The 23,291-nt window shown below is 48.0% G+C and overlaps 1 protein-coding gene across 1 annotated transcript in view; it reads right to left on the reverse strand.

Moving 5' to 3' along the window:
* LOC147731455 (protein argonaute-3) overlaps positions 1-23,291 on the reverse strand; it is a 1,378,491-nt gene that overhangs the window by 949,736 nt on the left and 405,464 nt on the right. The window contains exon 4 of the mRNA XM_086956497.1: positions 14,250-14,458. Within this exon, the coding sequence (XP_086812623.1) occupies positions 14,250-14,458 (209 nt within the window). The remainder of the gene's footprint in view (positions 1-14,249; positions 14,459-23,291) is intronic.

The following is a 23,291-nucleotide window of genomic DNA, read 5'->3' on the forward strand; positions in this document are numbered from 1 at the left end:
AAGCACCGTGTGAATTCAGCCTTTATTGCTTAACCCCTGTCCATTGGTGGACTCCACGGAGGGCCTGGTGTGGAGGCTCCAGTGGCTGAGCAGACGGCAGCTGGTGCAGTGTGACCTGGACCTTGGTATGGCTCAAGGGTCTTCAGCCGGGTGGCGTTTGACTGCATCGCTCTCCTTGTGATCTGGAAATTTTGGTACAATGGGGTTCGGGGTACTACCCTATGGGCCGCCTGATCCTCCCATGGTTGGAGGGTGGCCCTGAGGGAAGGCTCTGTTAGTTGGGGGGAGTAGTTGGGATCCATTGGTATGGTGGGCTTTAGGCGCTCTGTTTTGGGCCTGAAGCTCCCCATGCCGCGACAGGTACTTCAATGTTTCATGAGGTATAGGGGTGGGGACTTGGAGTTGGGTTGTTGGGGGGACAGGGTTGGTGGGTGGGGATGGGGGGGGTTGTGGGTGTTCTAAAGGGGGTGCACGTGATTTCTGCTGCATTGACATGTATGGTACTGGGTGCCTGGGCAGGGCCCTGGAGGCCTCAGAGACCTTTTCATCGGGACAATGGTTGACATTTCAGGGCAGGAACTTGCTAGTGACTCTATGCGAATATTGAGTTGGAATGTCCGGGGGATGTTGGACAAAATCAAGCGTGGGGCGGTTTTGCGCTGGGGTAAAAGAGACTCGGCCGATGTGATGCTACTCCAAGAAACGCATATGTTAGGTACAAAGGCACTGAGTTTGCAGCGATTTGGTTTCCACCAAGTATTCCATGCGGGGTTTTCCAGGGGCTCGAGAGGGGTGGCCATTCTTGTCCACCGACGGCTGTCGTATACCCACGAGCGTCACTGACTTGATCCTCAGGGTCGGTATGTGTTTGTGCAAGGCAGGATTGGTGCGGAACCAGTGGTATTTGGCAGTGTGTATGCCCCCCCCCGTTACAGTGGTCCTTGGCGGAGAGACTGTTTGACCTGTGGGCCGAGATCCCGGACTCCTTGGCCGTGATTGGTGGTGACTGGAATGATGTGGTGGATGTGTGCCTGGACCGGCAGAGGTCGCAGGGAGTCGCGGCGGCAGCCTCCCCTACACGGCTGAGGGCGATGATTGATGGGTTGGGCTGGGCAGATGCCTGGAGGCACTTGCATGCCAGGGCGCGTGAGTACACGTATGTGTCAGCTGTACATGGCTCCTTCTCACGCTTGGACTGTGTGTTTGTGCCAGGGGCCTTCCTCGACAGGGTGAAATGGGCTGCAATTCAGCCTCGGGGGCTGTCTGATCACTCCCCTGTTGTGATACAGATCGACTTGCGCAAGACGCGCCGACCATTTCGGTGGCGGATGTCCTCGTGGCATCTTCAGCGGGCAGACTACACACAGCATATGCGCAGCGCGATCGCCCACTATTGGCAGGAGAATCTAGCGGAAGGGGTTGATGATGTGACTATATGGGAGGCCATGAAGCCCACTCTGAGAAGCATTGACATTGCATGGTGTGCTGCTGCCCGTCGTACTCGACGGGAGGCCATTGTGGCAGCTGCTGAGCGGGTGGAGGTGCTGGAGAGACGGTGTCGGGGGGAAGGGGACGAAATGGCGCTACGACTACTCCTACAAGCGCAGCAATCCTACGCCTCGGTCTTAATGGACGAGGCTCGCCAAGCGTGGCTGGCCACGCGGAGCAGGGTCTACCATTGGGGTGATAAGTCCTGCACCATGCTCCATAGGCTGTGTCAACAAACGCTGCAACCGATCACTTTACCAGGCCTCACTGACGGGGAGGGTACCCCGATAACGGACCCTGCGACTCTTGCGGCGAGCTTTGCCAACTACTATGCGGAGCAGTATGCTCCTCGGGACTGCCTCCCACCGGAAGTAATTGATAGGTTCCTCGCTGACATTCCCCCTCGTGCAATATCGGACGAGGCAAAGGAGGCCTTGGACCTCCCCTTGACGGCGGAGGAACTGGGTGATGCACTAGGCCAACTCAACGTGGGTAAAGCGCCGGGACCGAGTGGGTTCCCCAGTGAATTCTACAAGAAATTCCACCTGCAGCTTGGGCTGCACTATAGGCGGGCGTTGGAAGTGGCGCGGGAGCGTGGTAGCCTGCCGTCGGACAGGCGTCAGGCAGAAATTGTGGTTTTCCAGAAACCGGGTAGGCCCCCCGATCGACATGAGTCCTATCATCCCATATCCTTGATCAACTTCGAAGCCAAATTACTAGCCAAGGCGCTGGCGAACCGCCTGCTCCCATATGTTGTAGACCTGGTCCACCCGGATCAGGCGGGCTTCATGCCGCACCGGGCGACGCAACACAACATCAGGCGTGCACAGGCGGCGGTGGATGCTGTGGGGGCAACTGGGGATCGGGCAGCACTGTTGCTAGCAGACATTGACAGGGCGTTCGACTCGGTCAGCTGGACCTACCTCTTCGCCCTCTTGCCGCGCCTCAACCTGGGACCGGTGTTCATCTCATATATTAGGCTGCTGTACACGGACATCACCGCCTCAGTGCGTATCTCTGGAGCGATCTCGGAGACGTTCCCAATTGCCAGGGGGACCCGACAGGGGTGCCCCCTATCCCCCTATCTCTTCGCACTGGCCATGGAACCATTGGCCACATGGGTGCGTCTCGATGCACACTATCGAGGCTTTGTATGGGAGGCGGAGCTCTCGGACAGAATCGCATTATATGCGGATGATGTCCTTTTCTTTATGACTGACCTTCACCGCTCTGGCCCTCGCATATTAGAAATGATGCATGTGTTTGGTGAGGTTTCGGGACTCTTTCTTAATCCGCGCAAATCAACCCTGTGGGTGCTGGGTGGAGAGTCAGAGACGTACCCCTGGGCTTCGGCCCTACAATTGGCGGTCGGTGGTCTAAAATACTTGGGAGTCTTCCTGTCAGAATCTGCCGCAATTGCATGGGAGCGCAACGTGCTGCCGGTGTGGGACAAAGTCCAATCGGACATCAAGACCTGGTCTCGCATGCCCCTTAATATCTATGGCAGATCTGCCATCTTCAAGATGGTCGCCCTCCCACGGCTCCTATATCAATTGCAGAACCACCCGTAAAGGATTGACCCACAGTGGTTCCGTCGCGTGAATTTAGTACTGGGCCGCTTTCTGTGGGCCGGGGGCGCCTCTAGGGTGGAGCTGCGGACTTGCTTCCTATCCACGTACTGTGGAGGTCTGGCTACCTCTGACCTTCTGTCCTTCTACCAGGCCTCTCACCTATTGGTTCTGAATGAGTGGTGGTACGGCGATCACAGCGACCCTGCATACGCACTGGAACACTTTTTGATGGGCGATGCCACGCTACATACACTGTTGTACTTGGCCAGGCGGCGGAAGAAATTGCCGCGGGTCACCCAGGTAGTCTTTGTGATCTGGAGGCAGGCGTTGCGCCGCATGGGCTGGTGGGGTAGGCTGACAGCCGAAACTCCACTGTGGAATAACGTACAGCTTCCCGCACTGGCCTCATTGTCGGGGTTTGGTGGCTGGGACGCCATCGGGATTTCCTCACTTGGCCATGTCCTCGCAGGGACTACCCTCAAATCCTTTCAGGACCTCAGCTCCGAATTCAGCATGTCCAAGACCCAATTTTTCAAATATCTACAATTCCGCCATGCACTTACACCGAGTCTGGTGGGGCTGGACCAGCTTCCCGAATTTAGCCCTGTGGAGGCCAAGCTCTTCATGGGGGACCTGGGGGATAAGAAAGTCTCCAAAATATACCAAACGCTAGTTACTCACTGCTCCTCTTCTCTCCTGTCGTTGAAGGCCTCCTGGGAGACAGATATTGGCCCGTTGGATGAGGATGACTGGAGGGAGGCCCTTGAGTCCCCCCGTGGGGCTGCCATTGCTGTGCGACTCAGGTTCATACAGTTTAAATACCTACATAGGGCCTACTACACTAGGGAGAGACTGTGGAGGGCGGGCCTCATTGCTACCCCGGAATGCTTGCGCTGTGGGACTGAAAGAGGAACGCTGCTGCATACAGTGTGGTCTTGTGCGGGTCTAACCCGATTCTGGAATGGGGTGTGGAATTGTTTGTCGGAGGTACTGGGGTGGGACCTTCCTCGTACACCCAGGCTGGGTCTCCTTCATGTCCTGGAGAATGTAGGTGGAAACATTTACAAACGTCACCTCCTGTTGCTGGGTCTGGTTGTGGCTAAACGGGATCTGGCGAGAGCCTGGAAGAGCGACCGTGCTCCCCCACTTAGCGCCTGGAAAGCAGGCTTAGACTTTCTTATGGGGCTTGAATTGCTTGTGTTTGAGGCAGGGGATGCCCCCGGAAGCATTACAAGATCTGGAAGCGGTGGGCGGATTACAGGGGGTTGACCTTGGAACCCCCAGTTGATTTGGATGATGTACAACCTCCTGATGGGGACCTTGGGACCTAGGACGGTATCTGATGCCTACTATGCTTTACCTGTATATTTTGGCGGAACGTGAACACGTGCACTGGGTTAGGGTGGGATAAGGGGTGGGTAGCGGGGGGGGGTTTGTTTTTTCGGGGTGGTTGGCGGGGTATGGGGGATTGGGAGGGGGGTGATTCAAAGGTTAAGGCCATATATTCATCCTGCTATGTGTTTGCTGTTGACAGTGTCCTCCTGATTTGGAGAACTGTACCTATGCTATGCCTAAACTTTCAATAAAAACAGTTGTGAAAAAAAAAAAAGTAGAGGGAATTTTTAATAAATTCAACACGACGGACAATTTGCCTAAAAGTCCCACTGCTCAACAGAATATTGCTACTGGAGCAAACTCCTTAGAAAATTGTCCCTTACTTTTGTAGGAAAGAGTGATCAAACTTGTTGGTCAAACTAAACCCGGTGCTCCCTCAGATCCCTGTCCCCTAAAATAATGCATGAGATTGTTGGAACAATCTCACCATCTCTCATCCAGCTAAGGAATTCCATTTTTGTATCTAGAGTTTTCCCTTTAGAAAGGAAAGAAAACCTTCAATTCACTCGCTGGTAAAAAAACTGAGAAAAAAAAACAACACTTGATCCCATCCGACCCATCTCTTGCTTGCTTCTGCCAGTAAAGATTCTGGATATAAACCTGAACATCATTCTGTCCAAATTAGTGGAGGAGAACGAATCCGCTTTGGGCTGAATCAAATCATGGAGTCCGCCATGGTGGTGACGGCAGACCAAGTGAGAATTACTTTAGATGGTGGTGTGGGGAAAGGCTGCCATGATCTTGTTAGACCTGTCACCAGCTTTCGACATTGTGAACCAAGAGATCCTGATTGTATCTTTGGCAGAAATTGGTATTGGAGGCTCAGCTTTGAAATTGCTCTGTTTCTTCCTCTCCCAGAGAGAACATTCTGTGGTGTTGGATGAACTTGTCTCCAAGTAATTTACATTGCCTTGTGGGGTTCCTCAGGGTTCATCGTTGAGCCATACATTATTCAATATCTATGTGGCCCATTGACAAAGCTAATCCAATTCTTTGGCTTCACTCCTGTGGCTTATGCAGTTGATACACAGCTTATTGTATCTATTTTTAACAATGCTGAAGAGATGGCTTTTCGTTTTACCAACTGCATGAGCAATATAGTCCAACTGATGAATAACAACAGTCTCATGCTTAATTCAGCAAAAACGGAGGTCCTTCTCTTTGGGAAGAACGTGCCATCATGGAACAAATCTTAGTGGCCACAAAGGTTAGGTCCTCCCTCCACAACACCATCCACTGCAAAAATGTGGGAATAATCTTTGAATTCAACTTGTCTTATAACGCATGAATAAATAAACGTATCTCCTCCTGCGTCTTATTATTGCGCAATATTAGGAAGACCTTTTGGTATATACTCTTTAAATTGCAAAAATAAGTAGTAACAGAACTTGTGTTATCAAGACTCCATTATTACAATTCACCATATGTTGCTATTTATCAGCGTTCCTTGCAAAAACTGCAATGTCTCCAGAACGCCGCAGCACGAATTCTGAAGAAAATTCCTAAGTTCCAGTCAGTGTCTGGAACTTTACAAGAAATTCACTGGTTACTGGTGAAGAACACACTTAGATTCAAGGCCTTCTATTTCGCCCACAAGGCCCTATATGGAAATGTCCCAGACTACTTAAGGAAAAATATCACATGGTATAATCCCAGCAGGTTACTAAAATCGACCAATTCCAGAACAATCAATGTCCGTAAAATCAGGAAATACAAATGGGGGCAGAAGCTTCATTCACACCACAGCCCATCTCCGGAGCAACCTACTGGAGTAACTGAAAAGTCAATCCAATTTTCTGACCTTCCAAAAATGTCTTAAAACCTACCTGTTTTCAGGTCCTTAAACTGGGAGGAAAGCCCATCTGCAGGAATATATTACTCAGTAAGTTACACTAGCGCCAAGACGCCAATGGCATTTGCGCACTTTAGAAAACATATCAATATATGTTCCAGGAGCAAATCTTTAGTGTATCTGTGGGAGGAAGGTCTATACAAAGATCTATATCATGCATGCTTATCTGTAACAACTAGCTTAGAGAGGACTAGGAGGTGAGGAAGATGGCGGCCGGCTAGGAAGCTCGGTCGGGAGCTCCACACTTACAGATGAGATTGAGAAGCACGAATATTAAACCTATCCTAAAATAATGATATCGGCAATTGACAATAGTAATTGAGCAGCGACATACCTCAGGAGGAGGAGAAATACCGGGGAAAGGCATTTTGCGAGCCGCGGAACGGAACGGAACGGACACAGCTCCTGGCTCCTGGCGGAATTGACGGGGGTAGCGAGGTATTGACGCGGCCCGTCTCTGATCCTGGTTTCACATCAACCTTGACCCTGGGGATTCCGAGCTGGGCAGTGCAGATTAAACGCCACGACGGACGTCCCACACAGATGGGCAGCAGCCTCGGGGGCCCAGCGCAACTGCCGGAGAGCGCAGGGAAGAGTGAGCTTCCACTTCCGGGGCAAAGACGGCAGCGGTAGCAGCAGTAGCGGCACCAGCGCTAACAAACAGGATTACCCAAAACATTTGCCGAGGTGTTGGAGGCACAGAGGGGAGGACTGCCGGGGAAGTCAAGGGAGCGTCAGCAGGCAAGATAGCAGGAAATCCCACAGGAGAAGAGGCGGCCCGTGTCTGGAAAATACTTGGCGTTCTCGTCCAGAGAGTGAGAAGCTTGAGCTGTGGAGCGAGAGAAGCAAGGAAGACAAGTCAGGTTTCTGCCTCTACTGCAGCCACATGAGCCAGGTACGAGGGGATGAAAATAGCCAGGGGAGGATTGCACTGGATTTAATAGAAGGGTGTAAGGAAGGTGAACAGCAGGTTGAACATAAGATAGAGGCTGAAAAAGATAACTGCTTAGAGGGCAGTGGAGCAGGAGTGTTTGATTTATTTTCAAAGACAAAATTTGAGGCAGAAGGGAAAGATCGGGGGAAGAAAACGGAACTTGAAAAAGGAGTGATATCAAGCTACTGCCTTAGAAATAGGCAGTTTTCTAAAAGAAGTTATACACAACCTCCTAAACAAGTAACCCTGCCTATTCAGAAAAAATACAAGAAAAGCTCTACTAATAGGGAGCCAGAGCGTCAACCCAAACCAAGACCAGACAAAGCAGGAGCCCTCTCTGAACACAAACTTAAGATCACACCCTCACTGAGATCATTCTTTAAAGTGCAACAACCCTTGCAAATAGTGGGGAAAAGCCCTCGCATTCTGCTACCCCCCCAAATTGAAGAATCTCCCAAAAACCTGATTGATAAAGATTCGAAAATGAGTACGGAATTAAATAGTGATATAAATATACAAAGTGAAAATACGGAAACTCCTGAGAATGTACCTAACCGTCCCGGAACCACCGTAATTGAATCTGCCGCAAGTACATCCAATTGTCCCCCAGACTATCCTCCTCCTCAATCTTTCCTAGAGCAAACTGGAAAACTCATGGAGAGTTTCATGGAGAAAGTTCTAGGAGAGATGAAAGAAAGATTCTTGGTATCCGAGTCTAATCAGGCCAAGATCCAGGAAGTATGCGAGACCTTAGAACAAAAGCTGAATTCACTGGGAGATAGAGTGGCTGCAATAGAATCAGAGGTGGTGTCACTCAATAAAAGAGTTGAATCTAACCAGTCAGAGATAAGAAAATTAAGGGGCTCGGATAAAGCCACCAAAGAAAAACTGGAATCCCTTGAAAACCAGGCAAGAAAAAATAACCTTAGGATTTTAAATGTACCAGAAAATCTAGAAGGGCAGGACATAAAAAACTTCTCTATCTCTCTGCTTGAAGAATTCTTTCCATGGACAAAGGATTTGAACTTGAGTGACGATATTCAAAGAGTACACCGAGACCCGTTCAGAAAGAGTAGAGACAGAAAGACGCCTAGAAGGATTTTAATAAATTTCAAAACATACACTCTAAAAGAGAGAATCCTAAGTGAAGGTTTAAAAAGCAGCTCCCTAAAGAAAGACAACTGGACCTTTAGGATACGTTCGGATATGTCAAAAGCCACACAAGATAGACAATGGGAGTTAGGTCAATATATGGCCGAATTGAAAACTCTAGGAGCAACGGTCCAAATGAGATTCCCCGCCGCACTGCGAATCATGTGGCAGAACAAAATGCATAACATCAGAGAACCAAGTGAGGTGGAGGAACTCATTGAACAGATTAAGACTAAGCTACGCACTGAAACATAAATATAAGGATAGGTAACGTTTTAAAAAAAGATAAGTGTGGATCTCGAACAGGGCGAACAAAACGCCCAAAAGAAAGACGGGAGGCTTCCTCGGGGTGGGCGAAGATAAACACAGAAAAAATATAAAATCAAGTAAAAAAGACACCATGGGTGGGGAGCAAACTAGGGAAAAAACTGAAAAAAAAGTATCCTCAAGAACGAATCAATGGAGTACACAAGAGAACGAGAAAAGAATGGAATTCAGGAATAAAAACTTAACAGAAAGAAAAGGCCATGTCTAATTCAGTGAAAGACTTCAAAATCTTGTCATGGAATGTAAATGGGCTCAGAACACCGAGTAGACGGAGGAGAATCTTTGAATATTTAAGATTAGTGGATAGTGAAGTCATCATTCTGCAAGAGACCCATCTCTTAAGCCAAGAATGGGTACATATAATAAAGTCACTGAACTGGATAGATTCTTACGTCTGTACAAACCAAAATTGCAATATAAAGGGAGTTGCAATACTCTTTAAAAAAACACTTAATGCAAGAATTATACAGAAAACAGTAGACAGCAAAGGCAGATGGGCTGTAGCAAGAGTGAAGATATATGGAAATAACCTAATAATAGCGGGATACTACGGTCCAAATATTGATGACTCAAACCCTCTACAAAACTTATACTCAGAGCTATTAACAACATCCGACCCAATTCTGCTCGGGGGCGATTTTAACATTATGATAGATCCTAAATTAGATAGAGCCCCTCCAGGAAGGCAATCAAATTTACCAAAAATGAGAGAATGGCTTAATATTTATAAAAGAGACTTAGAACTGATCGATATGTGGAGAGAGAAAGGGAAAAAGGAGCACCCATTTACCCTACATAACAAAAAATTAGGACACAAGTCCAGAATTGACTATTTTCTGATCAGCAAAGACTTTCATAGAAGCATCAAAACTCTGGAGCATTTGCCCGAACATTTGTCTGACCACTCAGCGGTTCAAATAACAGTGCACTTTGAAATAAAGAAATCTCAATTTAGATGGACAATAGATCGCACTCTCTTTCTGGACCCAAAAATAAGGGAAGATCTGAACATAACCTCAGCAAACTTTTTTGAGGATAATAAAGTAGGTACCTCAGAGCAAATTACCTGGGATGCCTACAAAGCAACCATCAGAGGCAAACTTATAAGCCTGGGGGCCCACAGAGCAAAAATTACCAAGCAAGAGATTAAAGAAAAGGAAGAGAGTATAAGTCAATTAGACGTACGAATCAACATAGAACCGAATCCCGAAACAAGAAACACATTGGAAAAGGAAAGAAAAGATTTAAGAGGGAAGCTAGCAGATTACCTCGAAGACAGAGTTAGAACTAAATGGGAAGCTAGTAAACTTGCCACCCACGAGTACGGTGAGGGATGCGGAAAATTACTGGCCTGGAAAACTAAAACGGAACAGACTAGAAACAAAATAGACAAAATACAATTAAGCAATCAGCCTGGGACATCGTCGGAAGAGTCAGAAATCAAGCAGGAATTTGAAAAAATTTTCTCAAATCTATATATGGAAGATTCCTCCTCTACTCCAGAGCAATTAGAAGAATATCTGGATTCTCTAAATTTGCCGAGATTATCAGACCTGGAAAAAGAAGAACTAAACGCAGAAATTACAATGGAAGAAGTAAAATCAGTCCTGAAATCTTTGAAAAAAGGGAAAGCTGCTGGGCCTGACGCTCTTCCAAATGAACTATACTCAGCATTAAAAGAAACTATAACCCCCCCTCTAACAAGTTTACTAAACAAAATATATAGGGATAAAGAAAAAACCCCGGATACCTGGCATGATGCCATTATAAGTCTTATTCTAAAACCAGGAAAAAACCCCACAGCCTGTGAGTCTTATAGACCCATATCCCTACTAAACTGTGATTATAAAATTTTCACAAAAATAATAGCAGACAGATTAGCTCGGGTAATGCCAAACTTGATACATCCAGACCAAAAGGGCTTTATAAAAGAGAGGCAAATATTTAACCTAACCCACGAACTTTTTGCAGCAGTTGACTTAGCTACCAGTGAAAAAATACCCCTCACAATAATAACTTTTGACGCTGCTAAAGCGTTCGATCGAGTTAACTGGTCTTTTCTAAACAGACTTATCAATAAATATAATCTGGGTCAAAACTTTAGTCAACTAATATCTGAGACTTATAGAACCCCGAGAGCAAAAATCCTAGTTAATGGGAATCTAACTAATAATTTTATAATTCAAAGAGGAACAAGACAAGGGTGTCCTTTGTCTCCCTTGCTCTTTAATCTATATATTGAACCTTTGGCAGCCACATTAAGAAACAACGAATCAATAATCCCTTTTAAACATCAGGATTGGATCAAAAAAGTGGCCTTATATGCGGACGATTTAATGATTTTTACAGGGAATTATCAAAACTCCTCCTCAGCAATAAACAAGGTAATTTCAGAGTTTGGGAAGGTATCTGGATATTTAATAAATGAATCAAAAACTGAATCAATGAGCTGGAATACACAACAAAATAACCAATACACAAAGGATAAACTAAAATACTTGGGTATAATTTTAGTAAAAGATCTCGAAAAAATCCCCGAAATAAATTTGAGTAAGATCTCGTTAGAAATGAAAAAGCTTCTGAAGGTATGGGATAAGCTACCTTTAAACATGATAGGAAGATCTAATTTGGTGAAAATGTCGATCCTTCCTAAATTTACCTACCTTTTTAATGTCATACCATTGGAGTTTAAAAATAACCAGTTGAAAAAAATACAAGGAGATATAACGACTTTCATATGGGCGTCAAAAGGCTCAAGGATTGCCTGGAACAAAATGAGAAGAAGGAAACTACAAGGTGGAATAGCCAGTCCAGATATTATGGAATACTATAGAGCTTTTCAATTTAAGAATGTAAGATCATTGGTGAACAGCTATGTTTTTTACCCTCAATATCTCCAAATACTAACAAATAAAGTTGACCATTTCCTGTTTAAATTTGGACATCCCAAATTCTTTAAAAAAATAAAATTAAAGATACTAAAAAATATGGCAAAACTCTGGTATCAAGTAAGAAGCGCATTAAACATTCCTTACTATAGTTATGCTGCCCCTATATGGGACTCACCAGGCACACCTGAATGCCTAAAAGACGCCCTAGCAACTCCTCTAAGAACGGCAGGAATCAACAAATGGGGACAACTGATGACAGAGAACTCAATAGTATCATGGGAACAACTTACAGAAACCACTAAAGGGACCCTTTCAAAATTTAAATATTATCAACTTACAAGCTGGGCAAGCTCCCTGTTGGAGAAAAAAACGGGAAATGTAGAAATAGAGAAAGAGATCATGAAGACCTCCCCAATAAAAAAGGAAATCTCTATATGGTACTGGGCTATAATCACGCCAAGAGATGATGACGTTTCATTATCGGAATCGACTTGGAGTAAAAGCATCATAGACTCAGACCTCGATAGCTTATGGAAGAAATCATGTGAAAAATGTTGGAATATCATTAAACCAGCACGTTTAAAGCGAAACCACTTATTCACACTGCATAGGGCATATTGGACACCAAATAAACTGTCAAAATTCAAAGGAGCAAGTATAAAATCCTGCCCCAAGTGTGGACTAGAGAAGGCGGACGACATACATATGTTTCACAGATGTCCACGACTAGAACCCTTCTGGCAGGAAGTAGGTAACACGATATGTCGGACATTGGGAACAAACCTAAATGTAAGTACAACATTAATTATTTTTGGGATATGCACTGAGCTAAATGTAAGTAACGAGAGGTTAACCAAAAAACAAGAAAATTTATTATTTGTCTTGATACTTCTTGCCAGAAGAGAGATTTGTCTGAACTGGATAAAGCCAACGCCTCCGCTGCATGGAGATTGGCTTAATTCCATTATTACCATTAACAAATTAGATAGAAAGGGGAAACTCTCCAAAAAATTTAACTTTTGGGAAATTTGGGAAAACTACTATACTAATTAATATACAAGAGAAATTTGATTAAAACAACTTGTCCGATGATTAAAGCGGTGACAATAATTCAGATGGGAATAATTTCCATCGAGTAGCCAAAAAAGGCTAGCTCTCCTTCCTTGCCGCCATGAATTATTGAATATGGTAAAGGATACAGGAGGACTATAACATGACAGTTCCACCAAAGGGGTACTCTATGTGGCCGGAAAATATGAGAAAAGAGTGAAGGAATAAAAGTGGAAGTCTTAAAGTTCTCTATTGTAATCCGTATACATTCATTCGCAAAATGAGGATATAAAAAAAAAAAAAAAAAAAAAAAACAACTAGCTTAGCGATGTTCAGCCTGTTCCATCTGCGCATTAATGAGTCGGTTTGACTAAGTCAGACGGAAATTAATATTTCTCCCTGTGTTGAGGTCCTTATTTGTTGAAATTATTAGATTGTCAATCTCGATAAATATCTAGTTATCTGGCCCTTTAAATAACGATAATTGACCGAAAGCCATATGCTCTGTAAAAGGCAAACTTTGCCTGCCACTATGTTTTAGGAAGTGTTTTTTTTTGGCTCAAAGGTTTCGAGAATTATACCCCAGTAAGATAGTGTATTACTCTGCAATAATATGTTTTGCTTTGCAGCATTGAGGGTTCCGTGTTGTAATTGTACTCTTTGCCAGTTGTTTGATCTGTTATAAATGGAATACTTTTTAAATCCCGTGAGTCTTCCTGACCAATGTCCTTGAGTTGTTGTACAAACTTCAGTACGTTATGTCAGTTAAACATAACATAAGAACCTACCTAATCATAGGAATTTAGGTATCCGACCCTATTTTGCTTAAGTGAGTCTTAGCTCAGCGACGATTTTAGAATCTGTATTATGTGTTATTATAATTTCTTTTATAAAATCTTCAGGTTTAGTATAGTTACAATCTCCAGAGCGGACTAGTACCCTATTGGGTGATCTATAAGTTTGTGTGCGTTCTTAGGAGGAGTCCTATCAATTTCCTGATTCTCTGGGCTCCGCCCAATTGTATTGTCCTTATATATTAATAGATGAGTTAAAACTCCTTTCTATCCTCTCATTGCCCTGAGCGTTAACTGATCTTGCTAGCTCTCATCTCACTCAACCTGCAGTGCTTATAGAAGGAGCAATAACTTTGGTAATGTCAATGTAACTTACATCAGGGTCAGAGCTGGAAAAGTTTATGAATATGGAGACTGTAATACTACACGATACAGCCAAACATGTAGAGTCTGTTATCTAGGTGCACAAATAATATATTTCAAAATGATCTTCTGCATAATCTAAAATAGCTGATTAAAGAAACCTGGTAATAAGTGCAATGTATAAACTATACACCTATAAATTAACTGAACAGTTTTCTAATATTACGAGTACAAGGTTAAGTAACTCGAAAAAACAACAAGCACATCTACAGGCTCATTTAAAACGGGTATATATAAAAACATTTATCGAAGCAGATTGTGTGTAAACGTGTTTGTAAATGTGTACAGTCAATTAAAATGACAAGTACTGGTACAGATGTACAAAAGCAAGCACACATGTAATTAATTAGCCACCGCTTATGAAAACCTTACTTCATGGAGGGAAGGTGGCGTAGCACCACATCCACTGCATGGACAGGGTTAGTGCTGATTGGCTTGTCCAGGTCCAGGGGCTCAGGAATTGTGTGTCCTGTCAGTACCTCGTGCAGTAAATGCCAGCTTATACGGGAGACAAATTTAATTGACACTTTGAAGGGACGGTCTTTCCCCCCATCCCCTGGAAGCGTGACATCCAAATCAACCTGCAAATGTAGGAAAAACAAGGTGTTAAACAGTGAACTCGTCTGAATTCAGCACTTAAAGCACACCTGATATGCCAATTTTCTCCTGAGCATGTTACAAATGCAAGCATTTCTTGATATCAGAATTACTGAAACCTTCATATAGTCGACTGAAGCCTTCCTTATCTTAGCTACTGTGGCTGTTAACTAGGAATGACAGTCTAGAACGTGGCACAGAATTTCCCAAACCCGTCTCTCCTTCCAAGTTGCACGTTCTCTCCGTAACAAATGTACATGACTATAGTGAGTGTCTTAAATTATTTTGGCCAAAATCTAGGCACCAGTCTAAGTTTTACTTATTCAAAAAGTCCTGTTTAGCCATCTGTAGTTCAAAGTCTAATATGTGTTCTTATCCTATGTGCAGGAATCACACAAAAGGTGATGGGAGGAATGCTTGCAATTTGTCTAACCACTAGAAATCGCCTGGGGTAGCATCCCAACCCACCGTTCTTTCATTCAACATGTCATCTCAGTTTGGATCCAGTCTTATGCAAATCAGCCTTGACCCTGCTCCTGAATAACAACAATATAGTAACATCACTTTTCCGCAAACCTACTGCTGGCAATAGCATATTGCATGCCAGCAGCAAACACCCGAAGCATGTTGTTGAAAATATTCCATTTGGAGAGCTGTTACGATTGAAAAGAATCAGCAGCACTCCTGAAATATTTGAACAAGAAGCAGATGTAATGATAACTAGACTAAAAGCTAGAGGATATAGCAATGCAACATTACAAAGAACTCTGAGACAAAGTCGGGAAAGATCTAGAGAGTCTATGCTAAAATCTGAGGTTCAACAGACCCACAACGACAATGCTACTCCTTGCTTAATCTTATCATACAGCAAACAAGAAAGGCAAATCAAATCGATGGTCAAGAGACACTGGCCAATTCTCATGACTGATGGGTTCCTAAGTGACACACTTCCAGAAATGCCGATAATAACATACAAAAAGCTAGATGTATGCATTACAGCTTAGTTAAATCAAGCCCTGAGCTAGGTGGTGGCAGCACCTGGCTCAAACAGAAAAATGTTTTTTTCAAATGCTCAACTTGTCGAGCGTGTAAATTTGGTATCAATACCACGCATTACAACACCCCCTTCAGTCAAGTCAGCAAAGCTATTAGAGGGAATTACAACTGCCATAGCGACTTTGCCGTGTATGTTCTGACGTGCACCTGTGGCCTACGATACATAGGCAGTACCAAATTACAGGTGCACGTCAGAATTTTACAGCATCTTCGAGCAATAGTCAACAATGATAGCACGTACCCCGTAGCTCGCCACTTCAGATCTACTCACAATAATGATCTGAGTAATCTGACATATTTTGTCATTGATGCAGTGGCCCCCCTCAAACGAGGGGGAGACAGAGAAAAACTCCTAAGAAAGAAGGAAACACAATACATTGTTGAGCTAGATAGTAAATATCCTAATAGGCTCAACACCACAGAAGATTTACATCATTTTCTGTAAAATATTAAGCTGCGAATTCAAATATGTGTGTAGTGAACACTTTCCTGAACCAAGTATTCAACTTATGTTTCCAACATTAGGGATATCCAGTTTGAATATATAAGTGAATCTTTTGGAGGAGTGTTTGGCGATCCAGTGCATCACTGGTGAACAGGTTGGATAAGAAACAACCACTAAGGATCTGAAGCTGAATCAATTCACCCGCTATTATTTCAAACCAGACCGTACTATGTAATTATTGTTCATATAAGTAATATGTGTTCAGCATTCCTTTTTCTTCACCTTTGTTTAATGTATATATACACTCCACAGATATTTAAGTTTTAATATCAAATTAGTTAGTATTAGGGTTAGGAATAATGCACTGGGTGTAATTGATTTATTCAATAACATTAACCTATCCTCCGATAGTGTGCTCAAAGAGGATTTGTGTCTTTTAATCATGATATATACAATATATTAAAAAATATACAAAAATATATTTTCTTGCACAGGTCACTTTCGGTTCATAATACTGTTAAATATTTTATAAGATGTAATCTGTTTTTGGGTACAAAAGGTTTTTCCAATCCACAAGGGGCCAATGCATAGGGTTATCCCATTTGATAAGGAACTATGCTTGATTTTTTTTTAATTTTTTTTTAAAATATATTTTTATTGCAGGAATTAGTGAAAATTACATAGCAGACCAGCCAGATAATCGCAATCAGAATCAAATGAATAGTTCCGTAGACCCCTGTCCAACAACCAAAGTACACAGCCATTCAGCCCACAACCCAAGGGCCGGGCGGCGAACACCAAAGGGGGATCCGGTATAAGGTCAAAGCTGGTCCGGATGATCTAAAGGTCTTCATCTGCTTTTCTAAATCATCCTACAAAATGAAAAGAAACCCACCCCAACAAACTCATGGTACTACTGGTACCCCCCCCAACCCCCGCCATCAGTGTGTGTGGTAGTGTATGTAGTAAAGCCCATGTGAAGTGCCCTAGAGTAGCCAATGGACATCTGAAATAAAGTTAACGATCGGGACTCGGGACGTGTCGCATTCTCACTCTCGGAATCGCTGGAAGCGCAATCATCTCTGAGGGCCTGCACTATTGTCTCCCATTCAAAGGCCGATTCTAGCGCTTTCTCGTTTTGCTGTCGCCTGGCCAATTGGTATCGCAGCGTACTCTCACCCGCCGCCCATTTCAACAGTTCGCCGCGCCACCTAACCTCTGTTGGACCAGACCGTGCCTTCCAATTCCTGGTTACCTCACGTTTAGCGAGGAGAAGCCCCAGATCGATAAATTTGCTTGAGATCCTATTCTTGTGGGTGTGCGGGAACCAGTGTAGGAGCCCCATCGCCGCGTCGACCGACAAGGACCTCCCCGTCACCCTATTCAGGGTGTCTCCAACTCCAAGCCAATAGGAGGACAGTGCCGGGCAAGACCACAGCATATGGAGGAGATCCGCCTCAGACGCCCGGCATCTGGGGCACTCTGCAGAATCCGCGGCAAAATACTGTCGGATCTTCGCCGGGGTCAGATAGGCCCTATGGAGCACATAGAAGTGGACCAGTTGGAAGCGGGCATGGCGCGTGCCCTTCCAGGCCCGCCTCATGAGTTGTGACCAGGTCGTTTCCGGTATCTCCTTCCCTATGTCAGCCTCCCATCGGGTCCGTAAAATGGCGACGGGGGGTAACCCCTCGCCGATCAATCTGCTATACAGGCATGTGACTGTCTTGACCGTCCCCGCGGACATCATGACGTATTGGCAAACCGGGGATGTAGGGGGTTCCTCCAGCCCGCTTTTCCAGTGTGTTTGTATCGCACGGACCAGAGCCGCGTGCAAAAGGAAATCACCCCGAGGAACGTCAAAGCGGTCTATAATCTCTTGGAAGGGCAACAGCGCCCCGTCTTCCTAAAGGTCCCCTACCAGCTGCAGACCCGCGTCCTCCCAGAGCCCCAGGCGCGACCAGTCTCCCCCGTGAGGGAGGGCCGTCAACATACCAAGCGGTATCTCAGGTGCGTAGGGCAACCTCAGCTGTCCCCGGGCGTGAGCTCGGTTCCAACACAAACGAATGGTCTTTTCCTCGAGCGTCAGGTCCTGCAAGGCCAGACGTTGCCGATGAAGGAGATAACGTGCCTAGGCATCCCCGTACCTCTCCCAGTCTCCGGGCTGCGAAATTCTTGCGCGACCTCCTGGGTGAAGGTCTGGAGTTGCGCCGCCAAATAGTATTTCTCAAAATCCGGCACCGCCAGGCCACCCTCGGTCTTGGGCCTCATCAGGGTCTTGAGGGCCACTCTGCGGCGGCCCGAGCCCCAGAGAAATCCCACTATCATGGATCGCAGTAGGCGAAAGGTGGCCGGCGGGATCCAAATCGGTAATGCCCGAAAGTAGTAGAGCAGCCGGGGGAGTGCCACCATTTTCAACAGTGCGATCCGCCCTGCCACCGAGAGCGGCAAGGTGGCCCAGAAGTCCATGCTGCCGCGCAACTCGCGAGTGCAACGGGCTATATTCCCATCCAGGAGGTCAATCGGGTCGTGATATATGTAAACCCCTAGGTACTTAAAACAGTCAGGTTCCCATCTAATCCCCCCGCTGATGTCCGGACAGGGCGTTCCCCTGCGAACCGGGAACAGACAAGTTTTGGCCCAGTTGACCCGAAGGCCCGAGACCCCTCCGAAAGCTGTCAGCGCTGACGCGGCCCCCCTCAAGGCATCAACTGGGTCCTCCAGGAAGAGCAACAAGTCAACGGCATATAGCGAGACATGGTGCGAGCCAGGAGGCGCCCGCAAACCGTTGTAGTAAACCCCGGACCGGAGCAGCACCGCCAGAGGCTCCACCGCGAGTGCGAAGAGCAGCGGGGATAGTTAGCACCCCTGTCTCGTGCCTCTCTCCACTGGATATTGCGCGGAGATCAGTGGACCCGCCCTCACCCTGGCCGACGCCGAAGCATACAATACGGTGGTCCACCTGACAAAGCCCTCACCCAAGCCGAATCGCAGAAAGACACTGCGCAGGTAGTCCCATTCCAGGCTATCAAAAGCCTTTTCCAGGTCCACTGAAAGAACCACCGGGCACGGGGCGTCTGCATGCAGATCTCCTAATAGACGAAACAGCCTACGAATGTTCATGGTTGTGTTCCGCCTGGGAATGAAGCCAGCTTGGTCCTCGTGTACCAATGAGCGCATGTGCCCTAACAGCCTCGTAGCCAGTACGCTGCTCAGGATCTTATAATCGACTGTCAGCATCGATAGGGGTCGATAGGACGCCGGGTCAGCCGATTCTCTCCCAGGCTTAAGGAGGGGAACCACTAGAGCCTCGCACATCGAGCTGGGGAGGCGACCCAACCGCTTCGCCTCTCTGTATACTATCAGTAGCCGAGGCGCCAGGAGGTCAACGTAAGCAGAGTAAAATTCAATCGGGAGGCCGTCTAGGCCCGGGGTCTTGTTCCTCGCCATCCCTTTGATGGCTCTGCGAATTTCACCCAGTTCAATATCGGAGCCCAGAGCCTTCGCCATGTCCGGCTCCAGCGCTGGTAGCTCTAGGGGCCGCAGGTATTCCTCAGTCAGGTCGGGGTCCCGGGCAGAGCCACTGCGGTACAATTGTTCGTAGTAGCGCAGGTAACAACCCAGAATCTCCGGTTGAGTGTGTACTTCTGCACCTTCCGCCGTGCGCATGGACGTCGTCAAAGATGTCTGGCGCGTAGGGTTGGCCAGCCATGCCAACAACGCGCACGACCTATCCCCCTCCGCGAGCGATCTAGTAGTGTAGGCCTTGTAGTCAAAGCAGCGCAGCCGCTCGACCGCCGCCGCCACCGACTCCCTCGCCGCCGCCGTGCGCTCCTGGAGCTCCGGATGACCGGGGCGGCGGAGCTCCATCTCGCGGAGCTTCCTATCAGCCGTAGCTAGTTCATCAAGGATGACTCGCCGCATGCCCACTTTTTTAGAAATGCAGTAGCCTCTGACCACCACCTTAAAGGCGTCCCACTCCAACCCTCTCGATCCCGCAGTACCCCCGTTAGACGCGAAGTACTCCGAGATCTTGTCCCCCAACTCCGCCTTAAACACTATGTCCTCTAGAATCTCCGGGCGCATTTTCCAGGTGGGCACAGCCGGGACCCCGGGAAACCAACGAAGGTCCATCAGGAGGGGGTTGTGGTCTGATATGGTCCTGGCTAAATATTCAGAACGGACGGCAGCAGAAACCACCTCCGCCGAGCCCAGAAACCCATCCAGCCGCACGTGTAACTCATGCAAGCTAGAGAAAAAGGAGTAGTCCCTAGTATCCGGGTGCTGTGCCCTCCAAACATCCGTGAGCCCCAAGTGCGACTGCCAGTCCTTCCGCCCCTTCGCCACCCGGCGGACCGGGGAGTCCGGGAGGGGGGGGTGCGAGCGGTCGGCCTCCACGTCCACTACCGAGTTGAAGTCGCCACCGAGGAGGAGGGTTCCAGAGAGGAAGTGGGCCAACGAACCCGATAATCTGGAGAGGAAGGCAAGCTGGTCCACATTAGGCGCATAAATGCAGCAAATATTCAAGTCCCTGCCCCCCAGAGTGCCCGAGAGCGCTACGTAGCGACCCTCCGGGTCCACCAGTGATTTGGTAACCTGAAAGGGAACCCCAGCCCTGATCCAAACCAGTGCCCCTCTTGCGTAAGCTGAGTACGAGGTGTAGAAGACCTGCCCCCTCCACCTACGCTGGAGCGCCGCCCCTTCCGCCTTGTTAAGATGAGTCTCCTGGAGCAGCGCTATCTGTACCCCTCTACGCACTAGATAAGCGTGAACCTTGTGTCGTCTAGACATAGTGTGAAGCCCTCGTACATTCCAAGTAATGCATTTCACATTAGTAATATCAACCATAGTCCCATATTGTCCGTTCCGGGCCTCCCCACATAGGCCCCAACCAATAACTAGCGACAGTCAATGCAACACTGATGGCGGCCATTTTCCCCAACAAAGAAACAACAACTCCCCTCCGAAACAAACCCTTACCCACCCACCCCAGAACAGGACCCAAATACTGCCATCCAGTTCCCATCCAAACCAAACACCCAACAATCCCACAATCCCCGACTAATCCTGCGGTCGCCACCGCAGGAAGGCCTTAAGGGCAAGGTGCGGGCTGGGCGCCGGTAATGGGCCCTCGATTCTCGGACTACCGAGATTAAGTTGAACCCAGGTCAAACCGCTGTAGCCCAGTCGGGGTCCCCCCTGCCCCCTCCACCAGGGCCCGTGATCGTTCGTCTACCCTCGCCACCCCCGCCGCACACCCCCACCCAAAAGGAAGCAGCTCACCCCCTAATCCCTGTCCATCCAGCATGCTCTCAGCCGAGCCCGGAGTAACCACCGGCAAGTGGACACTATCTGTCTCCGATTCTTCCGTGACCGTTCGGGCCCCTTCGTCCCCAGGTCCCGATTCCTCGATAATGGGGCCACCGTGCGAACCAGATAAAGTAGACACCATCTCCAACACTCCCCTCCGCTCCGCCAATGTCTCCACTGTCGAAGGCCTGCCCGGCTTGCCGCGGCGGCTGCGAAGTCTCTTGGAGCGGCGTTGTTGCCCAGGTTCAACTGCCAGTTGGGACGACGAGCCAAAACCATCTTTGCCAGCTCTATAGAGTTCAAGCCAGTTACAGACGTCCTCCGGGGTATCGAAAAACTGGGTTTTGTCGTCTACGATGATGCGGAGCCGTGCAGGAAAGAGGAGCGAGTATTGGATGCCCTCGCTCCGAAGTTCGCGCTTGATCGCCAAAAAGGAAGCCCGTTTGCGCTGGGTCTCATAAGTATAGTCTGGGAAAATGTTCACCTGGCTATTCTCGACCTGAAAAGGGCCATTGTGTCTGGCGGCATTGAGGATGAGGTCTCTGTCCCGAAAGTGTAGCAAGCGCGCCACCACCGGACGCGGGGCGCGGCCCTGTTGCGGCGGTCTCGCCGGCACTCTATCCGCTCGTTCCAGGGTGTAGAAGGAGGACAGGCCCTCTGGGGCTATTTTGTCCCGGAGCCAAACTTCCAAGTAGGCCACCATGTCGCCATCTTCAATCTTTTCCGGCAGGCCCACCTCCCGAATGTTGTTCCGTCTATTGCGTCCTTCAGCGTCCTCCGCCCGTCTCTCCAGGACCTCAATCCGGGACAGGGCATCCTTCATTGTCGCGGCCAGGGTCTTCTGTGCCGGCTCCAAGACCTTCACGGAGCTCTCCACCTCCTTGACTCTATCCGAGAGCTTACCGTAGTCCGCCCTGAGAAGGCCCAGACTCGTCGCGACCTGGGCGATGTCTTGCTGTAAGGCCGAGCGCGTGGTTGCGATCGCCTCTAGTACTCGGTCAATCTCCGGGTCTCCTCGGTCATCCCTATCCGGCGCCTCCGTATCCGAGGCGGCTGGAGTAGTCCCTTTGGCCCCTTTCGGTTTTCCCATGGCGGCGAGGCCCCGTGGAGGAAAGTTCGTCAAGGGCACCACCGAGTGCCGGTGTCGTCCGAGTCGCCCCCGGCACTCAGTTGTCGTGACGCGGGTCGCCGATCGTCGTCTCCAGGGCCCGCTGCGTTTCCGAAACCTCGGGCCGTGCCACCGCTGTGTCTTCGGAGGCCAATGAGGAGGAGGCGGGGACGACTGGCGCCAGGTCGGACGGGCCCGCCAGGCCAAAGAGGATCCGGAATGAGTGCCTCCAATATTGCTTGAGACTCCGCGGCGCCAGGGCGCTGTGCCGCCCATCGAGTTCAGCCACTTGGTGGGGGTAGCCGGGAGCGGCTTACGGAGCCGACTTCAGGAACTGGGCCGTCGGCCGTTCATGTCCTGGATCCGATCAGAATTCAACCAGCCGTCTATCTGGGGACGGTCGCCGTGTCCGGACCCTTCCTAGTTGGCATCCAGGTTAAAGTTCCACTGGGTGGGAGGATTAAAGCGGATGCTCTGTGTCCAGCTATGCCCTCGCGGTTCCAGGGTCCCGGCCAGGAAATCGGGGAGGCCCGAGCGCCATCTTGGGTCTCACTCCGCGAACCCCTGAACTTCGATTTTTCGTCGGAACCACCGGTTTTCAAATATCACCGGGCGGCCCAGCAGGTCCCCACCGGTTCACCCATCGTTTTGCGGGGGTCGGGGTGCCCCGCGGGCTCCGATCTGCAGGATCAATGTGGGTTCAGTCCCGGAGCCGAGCTCTCAGGCGACCATCGCCATCGGCGTCCAAGCCACGCCCCTCATAAGGAACTATGCTTGATTACATCATAATGGAATGTGATAGTAAGAAGTATTTGAACAAGAATAGGTTTATTTTTGGTCATGATAGTTTATAGTACTATGTATATAGATGAAATGTTATGTAGATAGTGTAGATAGATGT

This window comes from Lissotriton vulgaris, chromosome 2_1 (genome assembly GCF_964263255.1).
Source record: "Lissotriton vulgaris chromosome 2_1, aLisVul1.2, whole genome shotgun sequence".
Taxonomy (NCBI): domain Eukaryota; kingdom Metazoa; phylum Chordata; class Amphibia; order Caudata; family Salamandridae; genus Lissotriton; species Lissotriton vulgaris.